The sequence below is a fragment of the Rissa tridactyla genome, chromosome 2, assembly GCF_028500815.1.
Source record: "Rissa tridactyla isolate bRisTri1 chromosome 2, bRisTri1.patW.cur.20221130, whole genome shotgun sequence".
Lineage (NCBI taxonomy): Eukaryota > Metazoa > Chordata > Aves > Charadriiformes > Laridae > Rissa > Rissa tridactyla.
The window spans coordinates 98286734-98309740 of record NC_071467.1 but is presented as its reverse complement, the minus strand read 5'-3'; the positions used below and the strand labels follow the sequence as shown (position 1 = coordinate 98309740).

The window sequence follows — 23007 nt, the reverse complement described above, 5'->3', positions numbered from 1 at the left end:
CTGTCCTGTGGCATTTGGGCACTTGTGAACAGTGACCTGCCGCTGCCTGAAAAGGAGCATGGCACGCGCGCCCTCAGCCCCTTGCAGGCAGCCCTTTTCCAAGGAGGCGAAGCGCAGGCTGGGGCCGGGGCAGGGCCTGTCACTCCCTCTCCTTGAGGCGCAGCACCATTTCCAGGCCTGTTGTAACACACAGCACACAGGCTTCACCCAGCTCACCCGTGCCCATGCCAGGCCCTTATTTCCTAATTGTGCATCTTTTGCCCCCCAAAAAAGTCCCCTAGCGCCGTAACATTTCCCTCAGGGCAGTTTGTGGGCTTTTCTTTGTGGCCTTTCCTCTCCACGAGGAAACCTGGTGGCCAGTCAGACAAGCTGGTGGCTGGTATGGCTGCGCAAACCACCCCAGCAGCTCCGGGGAAAGGCCTGAGGGGAAGGAAGGGCCTGAGGGGAAGGGTCTATGGGATAGGAAAGGCCCGAGAAGGAAGGGCGTGAGGCAAAGGGTCTGAGGACACATCCTCAGGGTAGGTTTAGATGAAACATTAGGGAGTTTTTTACAATGAGGGTGGTGAGACACTGGCACAGGTTGCCCAGAGAGCTGGTGGAGGCCCCATCCCTGGAGACATTCAAGGCCAGGCTTGATGAGGCTCTGAGCAACCTGATCTAGTTAAAGATGTCCCTGCTCACTGCAGGGGGGTTGGACTAGATGACCTTTAAAGGTCCCTTCCGACCCAACACATTCCATGATCCTACCGTCCCCTCATCGGCCTCACGGCCCGCTCCGCCGCCAGCACCACAGCCGGGCGAGAGGGATGGCCCGCCTTCCCCCGCGCCCTCTGCGCATGCGCGGGGGAGCGGCGCAGCGCCCCCTTCCGGCCCTTTCCCGCCACTGCAGGGAGCGGCCCGCCGCGCATGCTCAGTCGGGGGAGCGGCCGGCCGAGGAGGGGGGAGTGGTTCCCCCCCTCCCCCGTCCCCCGGTACCGAAGGCGCTCGGGTGTTTCCGTTCCTTTGCCCGCCCCCCCACTCCCCCTTCCCCGGCCGCTCGCCTGGGCGCCGTAATCCCGGCGGCGCGGCGGGAGGAGGCGGAAGATGGCGGTTGGGATCGGCGGGGAGGCGGCGGCAGGAGCAGTGGTTATGCAAACGAAGCCGTCGGCAGCCAGAGCAGGGGCGGATCGCGGCTGAGCAGGGAGGCGGCCAGCGCCGCGACACCGCCGCCCTCCCCGGCGCCCGACCCTCCTCCTCCTCCTCTTCCTCCTCCTCCTCTCCCTCGGTCGCCGCCTCTCGCCTGCCCCGGCTCCCCCCGCCCTCGCCCGGGCCCGGCATGGACGTTGGCGCTCCGCCGTGTCGCTGCGGGGCCGCCAGCCGCCGCTGCCGCTGAGCGGGGGCCGCCCGCCGCTCCCGGGAAAGGGGTGGGGGGGTGGGGGGGGTGGAGAGAGAAAGATGTCGGACACCAAGGTGAAAGTTGCCGTCAGGGTCCGTCCGATGAACAGGAGAGGTAACCGGCGGGCGGCGCCGGGGAAAAGGGGCGGCGGGGTCCCGGGGCTGCGGGGGAATGGCGGGGGTGTTGGGGGGTGTTGTGCGGGGAGGGGGCGGCACCGGGACGCGCCTGAGGCGGGCACGGCGGCCCCCGGCTGCTCTGCCGGGCTGGCGGGAGGATAAACCCCCTCAGACCCCGCCACAGCCCGCCGCTGAGGGGGAGCCGGCGAGGGGCGAGCTGCCCCGGGGTGTGAGGAGAAGCTGGTGTGGGGGGGGAGGATTGTGGGGTGTGCTCTCGCCCTGAGTACCTCAGGCGACACGCAGTGTCTCCCCCCCGCCGTGTCGCCTTGCAGAGCTGGACCTGAATACCAAGTGCATCGTGGAGATGGAAGGGAACCAGACCGTGCTGCACCCTCCGCCTTCCAACACCAAGCAGGGAGAAAGGTAAAAAAAACCCCAAGTCGCCCCGAATAAAGACCCATCCCCCGGTTCCTCTGCCTCACCTCGCTTCGCCTGGCTTTGTCAGGGGGGCGGCCGGCTCCTGGGGGTCTTGGTGCCTCTCGGGGGCTACGGGGCGGGGGGAGGAAACGGGGCGAGGGAGGGCGAGCGCCAGCCTTTGGGCTTGCATCCCTGGGAAGGAAGGACCGGACCTTCCTCTCCTGGCTTCCCTAAGGGGAGTCGGTCGGAGGGACCCAAATTTGGGGATGTGGAGACAGGAGAGATCCCTGTTGGCCTCTCGGGTTTAAAAGCTGGTTCTTGATTGACTGCTGAAAAAATAAGCTGTTGTTTAGGTAGGGACTTAAACCGTCTGTGTGTGCTGGTCTCAGAATTTTCCCTTGCATGCAGGCTGCTAGTAACTTGATGTAACCTGTGGGGGAACAAGAAGCAGAATTTTATGCTAGTGATGGTGTTGGGTTTTTTTTTAAGTTTGTTTACTCGGTTTTAACGTGTTTGCATTTGAAAAGGCTGTAATTGCTAGGTCCTTTATTAATTCAGTGTTGTTCTGTGAAGTAGCCTATGAGAATATACTAAAATAATTTTGAAATCTGGCATTTAGTTGTGATGCCCCAGTAAAGAATACCCTTGGAAATAATCCAAAATACCAATGCACTAGACTGTAAAAATAGATCAGAACAGGAAAAGATTTCTTTCCTTTGAGGGAGTGTGGGGAAAGACAGGGAGGTGCAAGGGGGTTAGGTTGTATGCTTATCTGTTCAGTTACCTGTTGACTGCTCAACTTAAGTTGATCTGTTAAATGTACTTAATGCCAAGGAGCGTGAAATCATTTGCATGGTTATAGAGATTTTAATCTCAACACGTTCCTATTACTCAAGGTTTTATTAAGAATATTTTTGATCGAGTTCATAGCAGTTACGAAGAAACTGTATCTTGAGAATATGCTTTTTTTCCAAAGGCAGTATGTCACGCTTTTGTAGTTTTAGTAAAGTAGTTTTAGAAAAGGTTGAGACCTTTTCTATTTTTACGTGTCCAAGATGTGAAGGTGCTTCTCACATTAATCCACGTGCTGGAATATAGCTGTAATCACACCAGTTTAATTTAAATCCAACTTGCATTGTCTTCAGAACCATTGTGCTGGCCTGGGTTTTGAAAGATCTGTGCTTGCTTCCTGCCCCTTTCACAGATCTTGGCGGTATCTTCTACAAGTCGTGCTGCCTCTGTAGCTCTTAGCATCCCATCTATAAAATGGAAATGTTGTTTTTCTTTATACTATCCTATTTTAAAAAGTATGTGGTTTTCTTTCTCCTGTTTATTGCGGTGTACGTATGGCTTCCCATCACAACACTGCTATAATAAGAATAATATTAACTCTTCACAGTGTATTTGAGAGGTGTAACACATGAAATACAAATAGAGCTGCAAAGCAAGAACAGAATTAAGATTTTAAAATCGTTAATTCAGTAGACTAAAGAGCCTAAGGGCCAGATGGCTTACTAAAGAGCCTGTAACCTGTGAATTTTGCTTGTTGTGCACATCGTCCTGCAGGTATTCAGTGAGACTGTGAACTGACTCGTGTGGCTTGTGTTTATCTGGCTTTAATACCTGTAATATATATATAAATTCTCTTACTTGGTTGGAATTGGCTTCTGGTTCTGCGCCAAGAGCCTTTCGGGTGAGCTGTGATGCTGGGTGTGCGACCCCGCTGTCGACAGCTGTGTTGGCAGGTGACAGCAGTCCTGCTTGCAGCCCAATGTGAGGCTGGAATTTGGCCGGCTGTTACATGTGTAACTTCTGTGTTTGAAACGACTGCCCGATGTGTTATTAGAAATAACAGTCAGAAATACTGATCAGGAGTAACTCGCGCTTGTGCAAACATGCAGTTTGGGTACCTTCTTAGTGTCAGATGTTGTATGTAACTTGTTGAGATGCCCAAGGGACTCTTCTAGAGCCTTGTGAAGATCCTTACGTTTTCTTCAGTGCTAAACTGTTGATTTCTATTTTTTACTCAAGATAAATAGTTTAATTTCTCATGATGAAAAATGAATTCTGTTCTTCTTATGAGCACGCACCATAAAATGCCTGTATAAACTGGCTCTGAATTGCTGAGTAGTTGCTGCTTGTACTTGGATTGATGCCTTGGCAGGGTTAGAGATGTCAAATGGATTTTTTGGTTTTCTTTGTGTAGCTTGTTTTTATATAGCTCAACTGGATTTTTCTTTCAGAGCAACCATGTCATTGCAAAAATTATTTTGCTTTTTAGGGTGATTAATTGGTCTTTCTCTACTATATGCATTATTTTAATATTCTGTTTAGTCTTACCTTTCCCTTTTCACATTTTATCTTTTTATATGGAAATTTCCCTTTTCTAGCTGAATGGAAGTACAAGTTTGTACTGCGCTTTGGAATAAGTAGCCTTCTAAAGCAAATTTGGTTTCCAGGGCCACTTTTCTTAATTCAGCTGAAGCCAATAGACTAAAGGGTGTGGGGAGTAGAATTCAGGACTGTGCTTTTTATTTGCCTTGTTCTCTCAGTTATAATTTTAAAGGTACTGACAGAATTCTTCTACAGTAAAATTAGGTAGCTCTTTAATAATTATAACACTGTAAAATTTGCCGTTGGAAGAATATCCAAGGTTAGGAAAATAAAATTTTACTAGCTTTGCCTATTCTGTAAGGAGTTCTTGAATTAAATCTAAGTTCAGATGCACGATGTTAATCAGTCCCTAGGTTTTATTAAGGATAGTTCTGAAGGATTTTATATGGGCAAGTAATGCCAGTTTTACAAGTGGTGAAAAAGAACTAAAATCCCAGAAAGTGCTGTCATTTGTCCAACTTTCACTATTGTATTAGAGGTAAAGCAGTAAGTTATAACCATAAATTAGAACAGGGTTCTGACTGCATCTTCGAACTGCTAGACCACACAGCATCTGCACCTTAACAAACACAGCTACAAAATAGTAATTGTTCTTAAATACAAGTGTTCTGTCTTTTTATAAGCAGCAGGCCTGCTGTTCCCCACAGACACACGACTTCTGGCGTTCTAAACTAATGAAGGAGGAAAACCAGAACATAGTAGAATTGAACAATTTGAGTCTAAAAGGCACAGGGAAATCTTTATCGACTGAAATAATAGGAGACAGAGTTCAGAATGGAACGGTTTTCATTAGCTGGTATCAGGTATAATCTCTGGTGCTGGCAAAGTTTTTGTAAGTTGGTTGTTGGACTTCATACCTTTAACCCTTGTTTTACTGTTATTAGTAGCAGTACTTTCCTTTATATCTGCTTAAGTGTGCTTGTGTTTTAGTTACTTCTTCTGTCTCTCATCCATTTCATCCCCAAAACCAACATAGATTTCCCTTTCTTCCCCAGAAAAGCATCTTGTCTTTCTGGGAACCCTCTGATTATTTTTTTTATTCTGTCTTCACTTGTGAATCTGAATTTCCTTTCTCAAACTACAGTCTTCCTGAAAAAAAGTGTTCTAACTTAGTCTCTTAGAAATGGGTATTATATTTCAAAGACAATTGTATAAATTCTCGTGTGTGTTTGTTGACAATGAGGTATGGTATTAAAATGTAACTATGAGATAATTAGAGTATGGAGTTACAGACAATCTTTCAAAACAATTGAGTAATTTTTTACAATTGAAATTTCACACCTCTACGTCTATGAAAGATTTGACTTTATGTTAGGGATGTTATTTTTCAGTAGGACAAATTAGGTTTTGCTGGGTTCCTCCCCTGCTTTTGTTGTTAAAATATGCTTTGCTCCAACCTTTCCTTTCAGCTACACTTTTTAATGCATAGGATCTGAAAATAAAAGTTTTATTTTAGTTCCCTGACAACAGTTCTTCATGACATGATTTTTCCTTTAGTAAGCAAAATATTTGTCTGCACAGAAATAAACAAGGAACTACGGAGACAGTAGAACTGAAATACTATTTCAACTGTAGTTTTGACTGAAGGAAAAATTTGTCTGTTGGGCAATTTATTCCATTAGAGCACAGTAGCCTTGTGCAAACTTTGTCTTATTAAAAATCTCAGGGCAGAAAATGGGAAAGAAATCATCAGCGTAGAGCTGAACTTAACATTACCACTTTTCTCTGAAAGTGTCTTTCTTGCCTGGCTTAACTCTTTTTTAAAAAAAAAACAAAACAAACATTTTATGATTTGCTTGCTCTGTTCCATCCTCATTTTGATAACAGGCGAGTAGCACCAAGGCACAGTTCTACTTAGGAAAAACTCTTTGTAGAGCTCTAAATTACTAAAGATTCCTGATTATATAGGGGCTTTGAGTAGGTTTAGGCTCTTTAATAAAATAAATAGCTAGGGACAGATGTGTGTGTGTGTGTCTATCTGGTTTTTATAGGTCATGATAATTTCAAAGACGAATATCTGAAGCACAGATTTCATCCCTAGACAGCTTATCTTAAAACTCTTGTTTTCAGAAAACAGCTGTTGCTTCCCCTGCCTTGGAGAAAGTATGATTTTGGATGGTCTTTAGTACATAGTCCTTCATGTGGTGGTTGTGGCACCTTATCTTTTTTATAATGTTGCTTTGAAAAGTGACAGAGATGAGAGAAGAGCGCTGTTGTAGAGAGAGGGTATGTGTTTCTGATAATGGTTGCTTTTTCACCCTGAAGTTTGTGGAAGCTGAAAGAGGACAGATTCTAATTATTTCCATATCTGAAGAAATGATCAACGAGGTCATGTCTTTGATACATGTACTTCAAATTATTACCTGTCTGAGGTAGATCATAAAATAATAGCAGGCGGCAACTTTCATCTTTGTCTGCAGGAAATTGTAAAAGTAATCTGACTTTGGCCTCTTCTGTTAACTTTCCTGTTAGGCACCAATGTTCAGGATGTGAACTGTTAGCTTTCAACCTTTGCAGAGGCGGTGTGTTTGAATTATGAAATGCGTGGTTGGAAAATGTCGTTTCTTGAGCTATTTTTGCATTGCTTTCATTCATTCCTACCTCAGATGGGACAGTAGACACAGTAGCTTGAAATTGCTGTTCTTAAATTCCATGTAATTCAAACCAAAATGAGACACACAAACTTGTAATCCAAAATACTGCATGGCATGGCTCTTGGTTCTTCCTAAGGTGGCCTGAACTGTAAGTAAATGCAGCATCCGTTATTTTACCATGTTTACAAGATCCAGACAGCTGTTACGACCTTGTGCTTTGGTCTTTAGATGGCATTGCTGGAGGAAACTACCGTTGGAGGCTGTTGGGATTGTGGGCAAGCAGCTAGTAGCACTTATCTGGCAGTACTTCAGAACAAAAATAGATAAAGTTTTTGAAGAGAAGGAAAACTGTTCTTGGTATGACCATGTTTAGGCAGTCATTGCTTTGTAGCCATTCTGTGCTTTTGGACTATCGTGTGTTATGTTCAAATATTTCTGAGTAGAACACAGTAAAAACGAAGTTCAGTTTTGAACCTGTCCAATTTTTCTGTTTTATGATGTTAGAAATGCCTACATGGTGGAACATGAAAAGATTTGTTAAAAAGATTTGTAGGCCTTTAGACACACTTATTTTCTGTGTTTAGAAGGGGCAGGTACTCATGCACTTGTTTATTACTGCAGCCAGAGGTGTTTTTTGAGATCTGGATTATTGGTCAATACACCTTGAATGTGTTGTTTTATTGAAATGAATTACAAATTTTAAAAATGTGCAGCTCTTAAAATGGTTTGGTTTGTTTTGGTTTTTTTTCCCCTTTTCTTTGGGGAGATCAGGACTGAAGGAAAAGTTTTATTTTCACCTCCTTTGCCTCCTTAGTACAAATAGTAGAGACAGCTTTCTTGTTTTGAAAACAAGATTATCTTTGCTCTGTTGTGCAACTAGTAGGTTTATTGAATGTGCATACGGTACAATTTCAGACTTCTAATTAGATTCACTGTAATTTAATAGTTTAAAAATTTAGGGTTAAACGGTCCTTGTAAGCATATTTTAGTGACCAGGTGTGGGCTAGATTCAAAATACTTCAGGAGGTACTTAAGGGGTCCCTGTTTTGCAGAACCTGAGCTGAGAGAGAAGCAGTGCGCACCAGCTGCCCTTCCATGCAGGTCTGTGTACCGCACAGAGCTGGGGTGCGAATCTTGGTACAAAGTTTTGGGAACAAAGCGAATCCCTTCTTGGTCTCATGTGGTGTGCAGCACGCGCAGGCAGGCATCTGCTGTTTAGGGAGTCAATGTGGTACTTCCAGTAATAAGATTAGAGCTAAATCTTTAAATTGACAAACGTACTTGTTGCTGTTGTGTTTGAGACGTTATCAGACTTGAACTCCTTCATTCCTCTACAGTTGGGTGCAGATTGAGTAGCAGTAGCGGTAGCTGCCTCTGGCTGTGTTGCCAATGTCTCTTGCATGGACAGACTGTCCATAATGGTGAGAAAGTAGTACAGTGTCTTTGCTTATTTGGCCCGCCCTGAGCGTGGTTTGAGTCTATTAATGGAAACAATTACTGCCTACTATAGCGAAATGCCAGCTGCTGCAGCAGCAATGCTGTGCAGATGCGGTTGCTTAACTGACTAACTTTGTCGATTGCTCGTTTGCTTGTATTTTGTGAGGATGTCTGTTACTGACAGCAGTGTGGAGAAGGCTCTTTAAGGAATTGTGAAAGTGTTGGCTGGAGATAGTGAATTTTACTCTCCTCAGTAAGTGCAGCCTACAAAGAAAAGGCCCCCACTGTGCAATGATGTGCACCACAGGACTTGACTATCAAGTTAACTTGTGACCCAAAGCACAAAGTTAACTAAAACAGTCATGCTGTTGCCTGGAAGTAGTGTTGCTGTGTGTCTCTTTACAAGAGACAGTGTAAGGGATATAAGCTTGTCCAGTCAGTACCTGACTTTGTATGTTGATACAAAATTGGTTATCAGAGTTTGAGGTCTGCTGGATCTTGAGTTGATTGTGTGCGTCTTTATGACCCTTCAGTGGCATGCGATGGGTGTTCACTAGGGGCTGAGGGAGGAGCTTGGTAAAGTTAACAACAAGCAGATTGAAAATTTGCTGTATGAAGGTTAATCAGAAAAATGCATTGCTGATGGGAGTTGAAAATCAATGCCGTGAGCTCAAGATATCCATGTTGGTGAAGAGTAGGTGTTACATAAGCTGTTTTCAATGTCATGGGAGGGTGTCCCTTTATTCCTTTTCTTGTTTTTTGGGGAAGAGGGAATCAATGGCTCTCTGTTGATGTTGTTCTTGGTTAGTGTTAATTAACCTCTGCAGTTTTGGCCTTTGGTTTTGATAGCTGCCTTTTCGTCTAAAAGTAATAATTGAAAAAAACAATGCTCAGTCTTCAAAACTTCTAATGAAATTCATAACCATGTCCCGAACTAATACATTCCTTAGTCATCAGCCGTAACCTTTATTTGGCATTTTGTTGTGTCCTAAATGGAGACATCCTCAAGCATGTACATGCTTACCAAATACATCTACATCTTCCTTGGATAATGTGAAGTTAGTGGCTTGTACGGTGTAACTTTTTCACTAGGAGGTAATCTGAACGTTCTATCTCATTTCACATAGATCACCATAGGGAAAACTATACAGTAACAGCCCTTAATGAAGTCCCTAATGATTTATCCTTTTATAGTAACTTATTTGCTATTTAAGTGCTATGACTCAGGACAAAGATTTATACCACAATTACTCTTTTGACAGATTAAGCCATGAATATATTTTGGTGCTTATTAATGGTACAGACTTATTTTGAGGTACATCAGTCAGCACAACAGTAGAAAGGTGCGCCTGAAACATTGTGGTGTGCTTGTTTCAGTGCATGGTCACTAGCATGGCTAATGATCATGTGGAAGATAGAGACGAAGAGGCTCATTGTGCACTAGCAAGAGGGTATGTACTTGTTGTCTCTTTTCTAGATGCTAGCTCCCCACCAAGCCTCTGCTGCTGCCTCTTTGTGTTTAGTAACAGCGTAGATACTAGGCTAGTACTGGTTTACTTTGGGATTTGTGGCGTCACTGCGTCTTCTTGTTGCTGTGTATGTATATTCCAAGAATTTTAAGCATTTCGTAAACATGAATCAAAGCAGCTGCTGTGGCTGGAATGGCATGCTTATCTCTGCATGTGTTCATGAAGATACTGTTCAATATGTTTAAAAAAACCTACCAGGATGCATTGTGAACTGTAAACTTTCTATCAAGTGATTTGATGCTTTGTTTTAAAAACACATTGCTGAAAATGTCAACACTTAAATATTTTTTTCTGAAAATTTTTTGTGTTAGACTTGCAAATAAAATGAAAAAATGTACATGATATCCTATTTATTGAGCTTACATTGTCTTAATTTATTCCACAGTTTCTTTTTAAACGTAAGTGTCAATCCCAAGTAAGTAGAGTGCAAAAGCCTCCAGGCAAGATTAAATTTCTTTTCTAGTGTAAGGCCTCAAAATTCTGAATCTGCCTCTTGAGCTACTGGAATAATTTTTCTGGCATTAAGTACAAGTATGTGGAGCTGTCTGTTTTGCTTAATATTTCTTATATGATGACAAGGAACAGCAGATTTTAGATAAAAAAACTGCAGTACTTTATGCTTCTTCCCACATGGTTTCCACGTTTTGTCTGACTTTATGATTAAAATCATGTGCAGTGTAGCTGAGAAGGCCTTTCACAAATTTTATTCTTTCAGAGTTGAAGGAAAAAGGATTGGGTTAGGTGGAAAGGGAAGTTTATCTGCAAAGCGAATGGATTTATACAGTGACTGACACTGGCTGCAGTGCAGTTTTTAATACTTCAGAGCTCTTGTTTTTGTTGAATATTTACTTCAAATTCAATTTTACTTTGTGATTCAAAAGCCAAGGCTTGTTTTACAGTAGATGAGCTTTTGCTAAAGATAAGTCAACAGAGCATTCCAGTGGAGGCACAGAGCTGGTGGAAGTTTTCTACTGGCAAAGCTGCTTTATGGCCCTGAACAAGCAGCATCCTGGTCTGCTTTGGAAAGTTTCTTTGTCAGCATTTGTTGATGTGAGATTTTTATGTATGCAATGTGATGTAAGTCTGCAGTGCTCCAGACTTGTTTTGGCTTGGTGGTGCCACCTCCCATGAATGATGCAAGTCCTAAGCATTTTGATGTTTTTTGGTATTTTTCCCTTCCTGTAATACCATGTTGTCATTCCCTATTTTGAGATGTTTCTAAATGTCCTGTAGACTTCAAATGTGTTTTCAGAACATTTTATCTAGTGAAATCAGGCTGAAATAGAAATTGGCCATTTGATAAAATAAAGAAATGTTCCTATATTCACTGTACACAGCTGAAGACATTAATACATTACTTGCGTATTGCGTATCGTCTGTACACTCAGCAAGAAGTAGTGGAGTTCAAGTACGGTTTTTAAAGAGAACTTTGCAGTTATGTAAGGGAGTAAGTGCAGAAACCATTTGCAGTCTTCCTGCACTTTGCTCTCTTAAACTGTATTGGCACAAAAAATATGGTTCTGAAGGCTTTTTTTAGAAGTGTATCACAGAACATCATCCCACCATTCAGGTTTTGCTGTTTTGGAGCTGCTTACTGTGACCACAGCAGATATGCTATTCCGAAACAAACTGTCTAGAAAACAGTCTGGTATTTTCCATAGTGCTCCTTCTATTTAAAAAGAGGAAAGTTTTGAATAGTTCTCATTCCTATCCTGGTGTAAATCTAATCCTTGTACCTGCGTTCTTGATTGGAGTGCCCTTGAGAAATGCTGCGTCAGTGTCTGTGGAGAAACTGACACATAAGGAAATACAAAAGATGGCTTGTTAATGGATTTGCTGCTGATGTGGTAGAGTATACGGAAAGGATACTCGGGGACCAGGACTGGAAGGATAATGAAAGGCAAAAGAAAGGTATAGAAATGGGTGCTCAACAACGTGATGAAACTTCTCAAAGTACACGTTGGAGGAAAACAACCAACCAACAAAACCCAAGAGCATCCAATAAGCTTTTTTCCATCCTTCTGAAAATGTGTATGAGAAACTGGCATTCTCTGGGGTGGTATGGCAGTCTTCATGTGTGTTCTGGGTTGAGATCCAAGTTGAGAACAAAAAGGAAGATCAGTTCTTGTAAACAGACTGTTGAACACTGGACAGCTTGCCATGTAATTTCCTTGTCAAGAGCTTCCAAGTCCTTGGTATGTTTATTGTTTGAGGTGTTTATAACACTGTAGCTAAGTTCATGTCATGTTCCAAATTTTTGTTGCATAGTTGTAACTCATATTTTAACACAGAATTTTTACTGTTTATTACGTTAAATGTCATGATTGAGAATCTGTGTAAATTGGCTGTGAAATAATCTAATTGGAAACACTTGTATGTCTGTCAAAAGCATGATGAAAGTGTGTTTGAAGATGCAGCATTTAAGTGTTCTCCTAAGTTCTTTTTCAATGGAACAGTATCTTGAATTTTTTAAATAAACTCAGTAGATGTTCTGTCCCTCTCAGCATTCCAGTTCCATGGTTGGATTCCCCCTTACTGTCAGAAGTGCCGTGTACTGAAGGAGGGGGATGTCTGACTTCCCCCTGGTGAAAGTTAGAAGTTAGCTCTTGCCAGTTCTGTTTTCAAGTGCTCTGCAGGGCATAGTGGGTGAATACCGAACCTAGATAGACATCAGTCTAATCTCTCCCCTCTTGTTTAATTACTCTTTGGGGCAGGCTGCATCCTCTCAAGTAGTTCTTGGAAGTTTCAGTTTTGCAGATGTGAATGTGGCAATGGGAAACTTTTTTTCAGAAATACTAACACTGTGCAAGCTTTGTGCCCTTAGTTTAATCTATCCTTACCGCCATCAGCAGTCACAGATAGAAGCTTTGCATATGTCTCAAGGAACACAGTGCACTTCTATTTGAAATTTCAGAACAGTGTCTTGCAATTTTTGTGCTAGTTTAAACCCAGAAATGCAGATCCACAGTGTTGGGCTGGCCGAATGCCTTTAGCGTTTTGCAGTGTTCATGTTTTATGAGTTATGGTTCTTCTGTTACGTGGTCTGACCCGTATTGTCGGCTGCTATTTGAGAATTTCTTACCTGACGGAGGAAGAAATTCGTGGCTTGTGCAAGATAGATCAAATAAACTTTGAAAACATGACCAAGGTGTAAAATGACTTTTATAAAAATCTCTCCAAGCCAACTCGATCTTAGTCTGTCATCCTTTGTCAGGAAGGGCGTTGCAGGATGACTTCTGGAGGATCTCACAGTTGACGTGCTTATGTTTTGCTCAAGGTATCTTCATTGTGGTTCAGAAAAGACAGAGGCAAGTGAGTCACATAAGTGACCTCTTGCCTGCTTGCCTTTTCTGTGATTAAAAAGGGGAAGTAAAGCTAGGTCTTCGTGGACTTTGAAATGAGATATAAAATGGAATTGTAGAACTGAATTTTGAAGGAGGAAACTTTCATCAGCAGTGTGCATAAATGAAAGAAAATAGAAATATTAATGATGACATGCAGTTGTTATGTAGGAAAAGAAAAAACTAAAATAGCTCATTTTCTTGTTCTTCAAGAAGCATTTAGGAGTGATAAGAGTGACAATCGGTTGACTGGTAGCTGTAAATGAGCAGTGTTGGAGTTTAGTGAGCTCAAGGTGAGTGTTGGATTAGACTAGGAAACTTGCATTTTCTTTCCAAATAATGGTGGAAAAGCTTTGTACTTTAAATACTTTTATATTTGTCTTTCTACTTTGCATCCAAAATAGAAGGGAAGTTATAGATTCCCTACAGAATTTTTCCTTTAAGTGGAAGGAGCAAAGGGTGCTTTGTGTGTTTTGGTTTGCTTTTTTTTTTTTTTTTTTAAGGATCTAGATTGGGTAATTCATGATTCTTTTAAAAAAACATGTTATTTTTTTGGTTTTTTTTGTTTTTTGTTCTCTCCCTGTAGCTGTTTCTGCAAAGGCAGGTCACTTCTTTAGCCCAGTATTGTTAATCTACGAGTATTTGAAATGGGATGCTTGCCTTAGCTGCAGCTTCTCTTGTAGCAGATCTTCCTAATCGTGCTATTTTACTTTCATGTCCCAGTTTGCACATGTAGTAGATGAAAATAAATTGAACTTGTCTAGAGTCACTAATCAAACAACGTGACTTTTAGCTGGTTTTGTAGTAGAATGGCTATTTAAGCAAAAAAGAAACAGTTGACTCCTTATTACATGGAAAATTGTTGAGAATTCAGTGCTGCTGCTGACCTTTATTTAAAATATTAATGATGATGGTTGAAGTGGAAAAGCTACACTGAAAAATTAATGTGATAAACTTTTTGAATTATTTTGAACTTAATTATGTATTTGTCAAACCTGAATTTCATTTTCAGTGTTGCTGCTCACCTACTTTGCTCCTTCACTTTCTAATCCTAATGTTACTAACCAAAAAACTGCTGATTTCAGTAGTATTTGCTTTCTTGAATCACTAATTAATGTAATGCTTATCAGAGTTCTGAACATGTGTACCCTTTCATGTGACTGTTCATGATTTTTCAGACTGATCTACTTGTTCTGAGTCTTTTTTCTTCCTTAATGTATGACTTCCCATTCTCTTCTAAGGATTTTTGTCAACTTTTTTGAGAGACAGCATGTGATACTGCTTTCTTTCTTTTAGCTTGTTTTGTGTAACTCTATTCTCTATGCAGGCAGATCTCTAGGTAGATCATTTAGGCTGTGGGTTATTTATGGCCGAGATAATTAGCTGAGTTGCAGCTCATGAAACAGAAGAATTGTGGCTCAGTGTCATGGAAGTTTAGCTGATAAGCTTTGCTGGGCCTCGCCTCCTCCCATGCAGAGTCAGATCAGAAGACTCGAAGCTGGACTCCCACAGCCTGGTTGCACAGTGCGAATACTGGGTGTCTCCCTTAGCCTGTGCTGTACCTGGTGTTTGTGGCTCTCCTTGTGAACTTGGAAATGGGAGGAGGTGGCAGTGATGGAGTCAAGAGCAATGCCAGGGACAGTAAAGAGCAAAAAGTAGGTGGGTGTGGGCCTCTGTTACTGTTCTACTAGTTCAGATGCTGTGCAGGACAAGCACGTGTTCAGGTAATGAGGCAAAGCTGACAGGGGTCTCCTAAAACGCAGAGTGCGGGAAGTGGCTGTGGAGAGATAACTAATTGACTCCACCGTGGTGATTTGGTGTTTGGGAGTGTCTGCAGCATGCCTCTGAGCGTACGCTCTGTTATGTGGGATTTTCTGTTGTCATGAGTGTTTCAGCCCACGCTCATTGTGCGTGGTAGAGCTGACTGCAGATCACAACAACACAGATGGTACTAAATGGAACTATAAAGCTCTGTATGAAGATTTTAAGTAGAATTTAAAGTATTTAATTAAAACGTAGAAACAAAGTAGTTGAAATACTTTGCTGAAAGGTGGGGTAAAAGTCCCAGTTTGATTTAAATACACCTATTGACCTTACTGATTAAGCTGAATATTAAATTTAAAGCATGGGTATTTGCAATAAAAAATGCAGGAAAAGCATTCATCAGGAATGAATACATTTTTCACTATTCTCTCTATGGAAGAGATGTGCCATTGTGTAACTGCAGTGCAGGATGACTTGTGCATGCTTCATATCCCAATGCAGAAGCCTAGATCTCCCTTCTTAACGGCCTCTGAATAGATGCCAGCACGGGCCGCAGGCTGTACTGCAGTCTCTGGGTTAGCATGCAGATGGCTGGGCTCCATAGCCAAGGCTGACTTGTCAGCATGCAGGCTCTTTAAACGTGGTTTAGTGATGGTTTTTGTCGGAGTCAGTTTGATGGTTGGACTTGATGATCTGAAAGGTCTCTTCCAGTCTAGACAATTCTATGATTCTGTGATTCTATACACAGCTAATCTTTATACTAAACCTCATCGTTTCTGTGCAAGCATATCCATAGATAAAGTTTATGCCTTTCTCTAGTCTTCTCCTGTTTAACTTTCTTCTTCCTCTACCTTTCATCTTTTCTGACCTTCTACCAGCATTCTACCATGCTCCTTAAAGATACTATTTAAAGAGTTATCTCCAGACATGATGGTGTTTCAGAATAAAGAGACTGAGTGCTGTTAGCAGCTCCTGGCAGCACTCTGCTTCTTATTCTAAATTGGAAACTTAAATTACATTTAATCATCTGCGATTGCTGTGATAGCATGTGTGTGTTGCTTGTGTCTCAGGTCCTTTGCTTTCTCTGCCTCACTCCTCTGAGTAACTTACCTTGTAGTACTCACTGACAGTGGTTGGGGTTTTTTTCCTCCTGTTATCAGCTGCTTTGTATTTATGTTTGTGTGCTAATTGCTAAGTATTTCTCTCCTGTTCTGAAACTTGCCAGGGCTGGCAGCTTGATTTCATTGTAAGATTACGATGTTTTCTAATTTAGTATTTGATTGGGGTTTTTGTCTGCTGCAGTAAGACAAATCTTATAAGGGAATCATTTTTCTTTTTTCAGAAGGTGCTCTCCACCACCAGAAGGTGTCCATGCATCTTTTCTATTTTTAGACATTGGGTTGTCTCTTTGCCACTTCTTTTGCTTTGTTTTGTGCCTGAACCCATAAAATCCTGGCTCAACTCAGTGTCTGCTTTTTGTCCGCACACTAAACCTGCAACATGGATAAAATTCTCACAGGTAACGGTAGTGGGAAGATATTTCAAACCACTTCTGCCTTTCAGTATAGTAATACAGTAGTGTTCCACTCTCTGTAAACAAAATGTTCATAAAATAAATTGTGGATATAAACCTGGCTCTGCAGTCTGAGATCACAGCTCAAAAAACATTTTGAGGGGATAATTGTTGGCTGCAAGCCAAGGAGGGGAGTGAGATTCAGGGAGGACTTAAATAAGAATGAGCAATTTTTCAAGAAAAAAGGATTATCATATCTTTAAAATACTTGAGCTGTGGATACACTTTGGTCTATTTGAGTAAAATTCCATTGAGAATACCACATGTGTGAACACGTTATGTTTTAAATGTAAAAGTGTATCTGGAGAGAAACAAATCGTTTAAGGAAACAACTATTTTCTGACAGTGGTATGCTGTGTAGGCTGCTAGTCAGAGTTCAGGATGTCTCCACTTTTGTGTTTTGTAAAGATTCCTGTGTGGTGATGTCTGACATCAATAAATGTAAGAGTTACATAGTGTAGGAAGTCTGTTTGGGAACGTCATTAGAATGACTGGCAATCTTTAACTAAACTGTCTCAAGAATTTGGTAGCAAAGTTCCTTAGTATGGCCTGTAAACTATGGTAAGATCTGAAAAGATGCAAAATCAAATTTTTGTTACAGATTATAGCCCTCTGGAATTTTAGAGGCTAGATTATTAATGTCCTTGTTTCCTGTTGTCAGTTAATTGTGTCTGTAATGTCTGTCACTGTGTCTCTTGGAGCTTAACACTGGTGGTTGTGTTGGAAAGGAATAGACCTGTCAGCCTTTCCTGTAGTGGCTTTGAGTATAAGAATAGTAATTTTGCTACCAAAGTCAGCATGTCACTGCAAATTCACTGGGCAAGTTCTGTGCAGAGAGAAGCTGTTGATCTCGGGTAGACGTTTTCCAGAGCAAAATTATCTTTAAGCGAATCTGTTAGATGCTTGTATCAAGCACATTACTGTGCTTTTATGCAGAGCAACACATGGAATAAATTGATGAGCAGAGGTTTGGTGAAGCATGTAAAAGGAGTTACAGAAGTAGTTGGGCTGGGCATGCTTGTATGAAATGCTGGGTTTTTGAGGAATAGGACAGGCTTGAGTTGAAAGTTAAAATAGATTTATTTATTTTTTTAATGCTTCCCTTAAAGTTACATTTTAAACTGGTTTTGGTACCAAAGGCTTCAAAAACTTAAATACTTCTTTTTAGATTTGTTAAGTTTACAGGTCAAAAACCAAGAAGAATCCAGAGACTTTATCAAGCAAATGTCATAGTAAGTTAGAGGTCTCTGTAGGTTGTATACAAATTTTGATTCTTTGTGGAAGCAGGGCATTCCTTTTTTAAATTATTATTTTTCATAATATTTTACATAATGCTTTTAAAGTAGACCTCAAATAGCTCCTATTTTCTGTCCCTTTTCTAGAATTGCCTTTTCTGAGCGCTCGGTTCCCTGGTGAACTCAAAGGCAGGTGAAGAATAATCAGTTCTGAGCATGTTCTTGCTGTCAGAAGGATATTTTTCATTATGTTCCCTGTTTCCTTGAACAAAGTGTTCCAGCTGTCTTTATACAGAAAAGGTACCATCAATTACAAGTAATTAATGGGGCAAATCAGATTATGATCTGTGGGTTTTCTTTTTGAGAGGTAAGATGATTAAAATGTCTATTTTAGTCTAATAATTCTGGATATGGCAGATCTGACTTGAAGTTCTGTTTCTGAGGAAGAAAAACGTATTGTGAATGTTTTTTCATGTTGAACATTAGAGTTAAAAAGATCAAGATATGAGTGCTGGAATTCAATAAAACGTGTTCAGAATTGTCCTAATCATTTATACTTTACACACTGGAATATCTTTCACATAACCTTGAAATACAAAATATGGCATTTTGAAGGGATTCAAATAGTTGGTCGAAGTGGCAATGAAATAATGATCCTTTCATCATGCAGCACCTCCAAATGTATTGCAAGAGTATAAGGGAGAACATATCCCATTTACTTAATTGGTTTCCAGGAACCTGCAGAGGTAAAATACTGTGTTCTCTCAAGAATAAATTCAGTTCGCAAATTGCTTCAGAAGACTTGTCTGGTAGGCAAGCGTCAGCTCTCCAGTAAGGTTTTTTTCCCTTATTCTCTTCTTACTGCAACATGTTAATAGTAATGAGTATTAAAATGTAACCTTTTTGGGGGAATAGGTAACAGCTAATTTTAATTATACAGCTGTAGCTTTTTAATTTACACATGACTGGCAGGAAGCATGGGTCTCCAAGCTATTTTGTGCATCAATGCTAAACTTTAAAGCTGACAAAAGGAGCAAGTGACAAAAAAGTAAAAGAAAAAACAATCAAAAGCAACAATTTCATGTAAGTGATGTAAGCCGTCTTAAGTGTCTGTGGGCCAGGCAAACTTTGATACCTTGCAATTGCTGTTTGCAGCTACTGTGGCTCAGCTAATTCTCGGTAACTTCATTATGTCTGAGCTTATTCAAAGTATTGAGATACAGGGAATTAATGGCTGTTTACAACCATTACTGTACCATAAATTATGCAGAGATAATATCTGTGAAGGAAATATTCTTTGAAGGCAGTTTATGTGCTGAGCACTAGGTTTGCATAGTGTTAAATCTTTCAATTTGTCTAAAAGGGAACCTTCCTCCTCCTACCCATTTTTGTTGACTGCTTTTGGATGTCTGTAGTTAATACAGCTTCCTGTTTTCCTAAGATGATCAGGAGAGCTCTCCAGATCGTGATATAGTGATTTAATATTAGTCTCTATTGTATTGGAGTTCTCCATTGTTAGAATTCCAGCTTTGCTCTTTTATTGATTGATCGCACTTTGTGTTGATGTTTTATAAAAATCGATTGTAGCTGATATAGCGACTTTAGATCAAAGCTTCTCTCTTTATTTCTTGAAGTTGCTCAGGTTACTGTATATCGCTTTTGCGAGTGTGGTCATTTAAGCTGAGCATTGAGAAATCTATGAATGAAAGCTGGCAAGCTTGATTAGCCCTCTGGGAGTGGTGTTGCCTTCCTTCGGTTTCCATAACTACAAAATCAGGTACACCACTGGTTTTCAGACTGAACTGTACCTATGTTGGTAAGGCATGTGGAAAGAGCCATCAATCATGTGAGTTTTAACTGACATTTGTTTGTGGTGTTAGTAGCAATATTTTATGGGGGACAGGGAAGATGAATTTTTAGAAGGCATCACAAGGGATCACCATGTGAGAGGTCGCGCCTTAATTTCAGTGCAGATTTATCAGACTGTTTGATGTAGTAGCTTAGAAGTAACTGTTTGAGATAACTGCAAGTTATAAAATAAGATGAAGTGGCTCTTCGGTATATTTATCATCATAGATTCTTAAATCTAGGCACAAAAATTCCCTGTATTTAAATTCTCTTATAATTGTCTGCGTATTAATAAATAGTAAAACCATTCTGATATCATAATAGGAAAAGTAAAACCTTTGAAAAAAATAAAATAGAGAAGAATCACCATTAGTTTGATTTTTCATTTAATAAAGACCACACAACCTGACCCTTGCTTTTGGTTCGTGGCATATTCTCAGAGGCTGAAAGATCTTTACTGCTGGCAAACACATGATTAGTGACTTTACCATTTTTAGGAAAATTTTCACTTTCCTAATACATATTCCAGTTGCTCCTGTGCAGTGTTAACCTTACAAATCGGTTGTGAAGGGGAGCAAAATGCTGACAAACCTGTTGTGATGCATGAGATACGGGTTACCAAATAGAAATACATAAAATTAAAATGCAACATTCCTTTATTAGCAAAAGCTTTATCTATTCCTTCTGAATTATACCCTTTCCCATATAGTCAGTCCATGTGAGGTGCGGTGCTGGTGAATTCCTCTGTGTTGATGAGAGGTCAGATTTCTTTGGCATAGTGGCTAAATCTCTCCCATGCACCTTATAGCTTCCTAAAATGAAACGCTGTGTAACTTACTGAAGACTGAAGGTTTCAGGCATTTTCTGCAGGAAAAAGTGAAACTGTCGACAACTAAGTTTGACTGGATGAACAACTGACCTTGAACTCAAAGAGTGTGATCAGGTAGTGCTTTGCACATCAGCTGAGATGATGTCAGATGTTACTGCCCTTCAGCTGTTCAGTACTGTGCCCTGAGACTTAATTTCAGTGTTAAGTAGTTCTCTTGGAGAAGAGGTTCTTTGTAGCATTTAAATTATTTTTTTTTTAAACTGTGATACTTATAAGATGTTTTAATTAAATAATATTAAAAAATAGGTATTTTAGTTTTGCTAACGATAAATTAGTAACTTCACAGATACGTTGTACCAGGAACAGAAGGTTCTTAATGTACCAAAGACTAATACCTAAAAGCTCAAGTCCAGTCAAGGGGAGAGCGTAAGTGCACAGTTACTTAGTTATTGGAAGACGCTGCTAAAGGAAAGAAAAAATGTAGCTGCTAATTTGAGGAAACAAGATAGGTTTCCTTTTGCCTTTGACCATCTTGTGCTTCTCTTTCTCGATTGTACGGTGAGGGAGACAAGTCAGCCTCCTTTTTGAAATGTAGAAGGCTTCGACCTCCTGCTGCCTTGGACAAAGCTGGGATGGTGGTTGCCATCCTCTTGAGTTTCTGGTGTCACCGAAAATGTCCTTTGTCTTCAAAGCCTGCACTAAGAACTACACCTCTGACCTTTTCTTTCTTTAATACTCAGGGTGCGGGTGGGGTGGGTATTGGCAAATCAGGAGGAGTAATGAAAATTAAAAAATTAACAGTTTCATCTGAGTCATGGTATGGGATTTCATAGGTTTGAGAGGAAGTATGTGATAACGTATTTTGGTAACCATCAAATATAAAATGGTTAATTAACCTTTTTTCGTAGTCCATGTCCATCAGCTAGGACCACTTTCTTTTAACAGTAGCTTTTTCTTTGGTATTTGTCTACCCTGTGTTTTTTGGGCTCCACAGTTTACTGAAAGATACGATTCAGAAATGACTTTGAAATATGGAAAATTGAAAAAGGTTGACCACTCTGAGACAGGTACTGCTTTGGAGAGAAGCTGTCGAAGGACAAAAGATACAAGAGCATCATGGATTATGAGCTGTGTCAAGAGGGTTTCTTACAAAATGTGTAGGTGAGGAAGAAGAGTTGTTCAGTTTTAGGGGAGCGCAATAGAGTCAAGAGCTGGTGACAGTTCACATGAGAGTTTCTACTCCACGTGTGCATTTAATAAATAAGATAAATTGCCAAAAAGTTGTACTTAATTAAACTGCTAAAGTTGTGTTTCCTTGGGTTTGGTGCCTACTGGTGCCTAAAGTAACATTGCTGTGACTTCAGGGAGAAGGGAGGATGCAAAGCTCACAAAAATTGTGGTTAAATTTCAGTTTTAGTATCTTGCAGATCGTAGTCCCAGAATTCTTCAATTTGCAATCCGGGGAACATAAAATTCCCCAGTATGTATTTAAGGTGACGGATTGCTTGAGTGTTCTCCAGTGGTTCTTCTCTTGTCTGTTTAAAATATAAAAGGACATGTAAAATCTTAATCAGTGTTCAATTAAGTATTGTTTGAGAGATAGAAAAACTGTTTCCTGAGCACTTCCTTCAGAGGTGCTCATTCTCTGACTGCCTTTTGAAGTGTTAGACATGTCTCTGACTTCAGAAATTCATTTCAGTTTGTATACAGGAAGGAGCCTATTGCCTTGATGTAACAGCTTTTAATTTTTAAAAGTAATTTTAGCCTAGTTGATAGACAAGTTTGAAAATAAAAAAAAGTAATTGTAATGCTTTTTGAGATTGTTATTAAAAACAGGTGCCAAGTAAATAGAGTTGTCTTTTTCATTTTATTTTAATGGTAAAAAGGTTTGCAGAGATGCTTAGTAGCTCCTCTGAGATAAACAGAAACTTTGCTATGCAAGGCTGCTGTTAATGAGCTTGACTTTTATTATTGCCAGCTGAATAAGCAGCTCAAAGCAGCTAACAGAATTTTATATTAGTCTTATACCAGCTGGAGTGAGCACAGATGGCAGTAATAGTTTCCATGACTGGGCAGAGATAGATGGCAGCTCTGTTGTAAACATGGAGGAGTGTTAAATAGAGAACCCAAGTAATGTATTTGCTAGTATTTATTAAGACATACTGAGTATCTCTAAGGCTGAGTCCTGAACCAAACAATGTTAACTTTCTGTGAACTTCATTATTGTGGGCAACCTTGATGTTAAGAAAAGCACCTTTTTAACAAATAATATACTCATGTCCAGAAGACAGAGAAGTGAAGTGTTTGTAAAGAGACAAGGTGTAATGGATCAGACGGTGTGTATGCAGTAAATTAGAATCATCTGTGTCTTGGATTTGGAGGGAAAAATGGAAACTGAATTGTTGGAAAATGTTTTTCTCTTTCCTCAGTTTGTGGCAGAGGTGGAGAATAGAGGCAAAGTCTAACATAGGGACTGCAGGAGGTTGCAAATAGAATGGTCAGTGTTTTGCATTGGAAGAAAGAAATCCTCTGATACAAATTGAAGCTTAGATGAG

General features: G+C 40.7%; 1 protein-coding gene across 10 annotated transcripts in view; it reads left to right on the top strand.

Annotated features, from left to right (window-relative positions):
• Positions 1 to 1023: 1023 nt before the first annotated feature.
• Positions 1024 to 23007, top strand: part of KIF13A (kinesin family member 13A) — a 118633-nt gene continuing 96649 nt past the window's right edge. For 9 of the 10 annotated variants that reach the window (XM_054190506.1, XM_054190509.1, XM_054190513.1 and 6 more), the window contains exons 1-2: positions 1024 to 1489; positions 1824 to 1914. In XM_054190506.1, coding sequence (XP_054046481.1) covers positions 1435 to 1489; positions 1824 to 1914 — 146 coding nt within the window. In that variant the 5' untranslated portion in view covers positions 1024 to 1434. Of the gene's footprint in view, positions 1490 to 1823; positions 1915 to 23007 lie in introns of those variants that run through there. The other variant, XM_054190510.1, reaches the window with a different exon arrangement.